The 4,450-nt window shown below is 37.6% G+C and overlaps 1 protein-coding gene across 1 annotated transcript; it reads left to right on the forward strand.

Moving 5' to 3' along the window:
• Positions 1–644: 644 nt before the first annotated feature.
• On the forward strand, positions 645–2,814 carry LOC114301552 (scarecrow-like protein 32). The gene has a single exon (XM_028246497.2). It carries the CDS (start codon positions 1,230–1,232, stop codon positions 2,583–2,585), a length of 1,356 nt encoding a protein of 451 aa, XP_028102298.2. The 5' UTR covers positions 645–1,229; the 3' UTR covers positions 2,586–2,814.
• The last annotated feature ends 1,636 nt before the right edge of the window (positions 2,815–4,450 follow it).

The raw sequence follows: 4,450 nt of genomic DNA on the forward strand, positions 1-4,450 counted from the left end.
AATTTATTTTACTTCATAAATCCCTTAATGAGGAGGCACATAATTGAGCAAAGATAGAATTAATTTTTTTTCTTAGACAATATTGCCCATGCACACACATATACACGCGCGCGCGCGCACACACACATATATATATATATATTATAAAACTCTTTTGATAAGGAACACTTTTATTTTATTTTATATAAGTTAAAAAATTGTGTATGTGTATTTTTGGCTGGTTCATTTAGTATGTATTTTATTTTTTATAAAAGTAAAATGTTATTGTAAATCAGAGTAACATGTTACTATTTATAACAATTTCGATGGTATTTTTTTATTATTTTATATTTTTTAAGAATTTTATAATCAACATGGATCTTATTTGATAAATTTTGATAAAAGAATTCTAAAAATACTACTTTTATTAAAAATCAACATGTGGATCAAAAATTATATTATTTTAAAGTTTAAAATAGTAAATTACTCACTAAGTATATTTTGATAATAGTAGTATGTGTTAGAATTTTGAATAAATTTTTTTTACACTTGAAATTATTGCATTAATGTTCTATTATGAGGATATTTTGATCAAATTCTCTAGTTTTTAAATATTTTTTTCCTGTATATATAGTATTACTGTACACCATATCACCATTGAAACACAATTCAAAATTTTCCTTATATTACCCTTTTGTCCTCTAAATCAAACAGAACCCCAGCCTCCCCTCCTTTGTATTACCCTCTCTCCTCTGTCTCTCTCTGTGCAACCTGAGGAGAGAAAAGCAATAAGACCCTTTTGCAGCCACAAAAAGTTTCTTCACAGCATCTGCTGCTTCAGTAGCCTCATTGCATCCCCATATATATCAACTGATCAAAAGCCTGAAACTCCCTGAGAATGAATTTTCTTTCCCCGATTTGACTTCCAACTAAGTTGTTTTTTTCTTTTTGGGGTGAGAGAATTTTTCCCTCATTCCGACTTGTCATCTTTCTTTTCCATGCGAAAAGAACAGTAAATCCTCAGGTAAAAAAAAGCTGACCAGTCTATTTTACCTCTTCGATCCATTTTCAGAACTTTCTTTCAAAACTCTACTGTCACTCAATCAATAATAGATCGTTTCCAAATGCCCCAAAGACACCACATCTAGTCTCGTCCCTTTCTCTCCTCTGCTTTTCTCAGTCTCATTTTTCATTCTCTCTGTCTTCTCAAATTTGATATCCTCTCTCTCTCTCTCTCTCTCTCTCTACCCATGATGCAATTCACTGAAACTCCACCACCAACCTTCCACCAAATCTCTCCATTCACAAGCCTCCTCTCTATGAACAAAAACCAAATTCATCGAACTCGGCCGTGGCCGGGTTTTCCGACATCGAAGTCGGCTTTGGGAAGCTTGGGCGATGCCAATTGCATGGAACAATTACTCGTTCACTGCGCAAACGCAATTGAAAGCAACGATGCGACTCTGGCTCAGCAAATCTTATGGGTTCTAAACAACATCGCACCTCCCGACGGCGATTCGAATCAGCGACTCACTTGTGGGTTCCTCCGAGCTCTCATCGCTCGAGCGGCCAAGAGCGGGAGTTGTAAAATGCTCACTGCCGTAGCGAACGCGAACGCTAACGCTAATCTAGCGATCGACACCCACAAATTCTCAATCATCGAGCTCGCCAGCTTCGTTGACTTGACTCCGTGGCATCGATTCGGGTTCACTGCGGCCAATGCAGCGATTCTAGAAGCTGTCGAGGGTTGCTCTGTCATTCATATGGTTGATTTAAGCTTGACGCATTGCATGCAAATTCCTACTCTGATTGATGCGATAGCGAGTCGGCTAGAGGGACCTCCGCTCATCAAGCTCACCGTGGCCGGAGCCACCGAAGACGTGCCGCCGATGCTCGATCTTTCATACGAGGAGTTGGGTACAAAGTTAGTTAACTTCGCTCGGTCGCGTAATGTTTCGATGGAGTTTCGAGTGATTCCTTCGAGTTCTTCAGATGGGTTCTCTTCATTAATCGAACAACTCCGAATTCCACAACATTTAGTGAAATCAAACAATGCTACAGAGGCTTTAGTAATAAACTGTCACATGATGCTTCACTACATACCCGAAGAGACCCTATGTTCTTTCGAAAATCCTCCGACTTCCTCATACCGAACAATGTTTCTCAACTCGCTTCGCGATTTAGACCCTACAATCGTTGTTTTAGTCGATGAAGATGCGGATTTTACATCCAATGATTTGGCGTGTAGATTAAGATCGGCTTTTAATTATCTATGGATACCGTATGATACGGTGGACACGTTTCTACCTCGGGAGAGCAAGCAGAGGCAGTGGTACGAAACGGATATTTGTTGGAAGGTGGAAAATGTGATAGGGCATGAGGGTGTCCAAAGGGTGGAGAGGCTGGAGCCGAAGAGCCGGTGGGTGCAAAGGATGAGGAATGCGTGTTTTCGGGGGATTTCATATAGCGAAGAAGCAGTTTCGGAGGTGAAGAGTATGCTGGATGAGCATGCAGCTGGGTGGGGGTTGAAGAGGGAAGAAGATGATCTTGTGCTCACATGGAAAGGCCACAATGTGGTGTTTGCTACTGCTTGGGTACCTACTTAATTGATGTTTTTTAATTTTATTTTTACTATTTCAACTCATTAATCTTTTTTTTCTTAATTGGTGATCCATTCTTCTTCTGCTAATTATTATTACTTTTGAAGTAGATGAGAGCTAACTATCTTTAATGTTTTCAGGGTTTTAAGTTAACCAGTTGGCATTAACTTGGTATATTTTTTTGGCATTACCCTAATTATTGTTAATTAATCATGACTCTTTTATTTTTTATTTTTTTTTTCTGCATTTAAGATTGTGACCCAAACACTAGAATCTCTCCTATGACTATTGTCCTTCCCATCTCTCTCATAGTCCATGATGATTATGAGCAACTTCTATTTAACTTACTTTCATTGGGTCCAAATAATAGCACATTGTAGGACAATGTGGTTAGGACGAATAAATATCAAATATAATAATGGCGATATCAATAAGAGAATTTGCATTACAATAGTGGAGACTGTATGTATGGGTGGTTTAGTGGAGGACAAAGGTGGTCCGTCCAATCTTATTTGTGTTTTTATCGATCAAGATGGCACCACATGAGATGCCAATATCTGTGTCCAAACAGTCTAGGCTAAGCGCAGAAGAATGCTCAACCAAAGGCTGAGTTAGTATGAACTACATTGGATATTCCAAGTTGTTTAGATGAAATTTCAATAAAATCTTGATCAATTACACAATTGTCATTAATGCAAAAACCAGTTTGTATAATCATCCAGGCCAAACGTTACAAGGAAATGGTCTTTTTTCGCTATTAACTCGTGTACTGGTATTCTGGACAAAGAACTCGTCTGTGAAAAGGGTAAACTAAAGCTTAATGCCTAACTTTCCCATAATCTGGCTGCTGTTCTGGAAGAATGCCAATGTTGCACATAAATTATGACATGAAAAACAGAAACTTCTAACAAAATAATTGGTAAAAAAAATAAAAATAAAATAAACCTTTTTAGATGTGATAAAATTGCAATATCCGACTTCTAAATGACAAAATTTGAATAAAAACTAGGTAGGCCATAATAAAGCAGTGAACTTTACTAGTTGGACCATTTCAATCAAACATGAGACTTTTGAATAATTTCTGACAATATCAGCTCGAGCCAATAATTACTGTTTTACCATCTGGACATTCCCGACATTTCCAAAGAGAGGGATTGCCTCAAATCAAGCCCATGGTAAATAACCAAGCTACTTTCCTCCTCGGCCTCGGGAAGGCAAAGTACCTTTTTTATTCCTTGGCCTTACCTTGTTTGCACAATTCTCATACAATGAAACCAACTCAACAAAACCATCCTTTAGAGCATCTCCAATGCACTAGGCATATAATACTTGTTAGTTAAAATGCCTAGTATAATTCACTTTTTTCAATTCCAATGCACTAGACATATGATTAGGCATTTTGCCTCAACTCATATTTACTAGTTACATGTAGCTAGCCTTCAATACTAGGCAAAATGTACTCAATCACTAGGATCATTTCCCTCCATCTTTGTTGTTGACGTGGCATTCTATAAAATTAATAATATTTGGATAAATAGCTAAAATAAAGAGCATGGTTGGAGTAAAAACATAAAACAGTCGATAGGCAAAATAAAATATATACTTTATAGTAATATTTAGATAGGTAAAATGCCTATTACCGTTGGAGATGCTCTTACAATGGAATCACTCTTTCTCTGCTTATCCTTTTCTTCCGTTTTCCTCTATTTTTCCTCTCCTCCTCTCTTCCCAATTTGGATTGCCACCAAGCTATGCTTGTAAGGCGTGGCACAACTTTTCGAGCGGAACTTCCATGTTGCACCAATGAATGTCAAAGTATTTGCATCCACCCACCATCTCCAACCTCCTTTACGAAAAAACACAGAATCTCG

Source organism: Camellia sinensis, chromosome 1, assembly GCF_055761805.1.
Source record: "Camellia sinensis isolate YWXY chromosome 1, ASM5576180v1, whole genome shotgun sequence".
Taxonomy (NCBI): domain Eukaryota; kingdom Viridiplantae; phylum Streptophyta; class Magnoliopsida; order Ericales; family Theaceae; genus Camellia; species Camellia sinensis.

Bases quoted from the DNA above. Each gene is read 5' to 3' on its own strand.
- LOC114301552 (XM_028246497.2), top strand. From the start codon at position 1,230: ATGATGCAATTCACTGAAACTCCACCACCAACCTTCCACCAAATCTCT.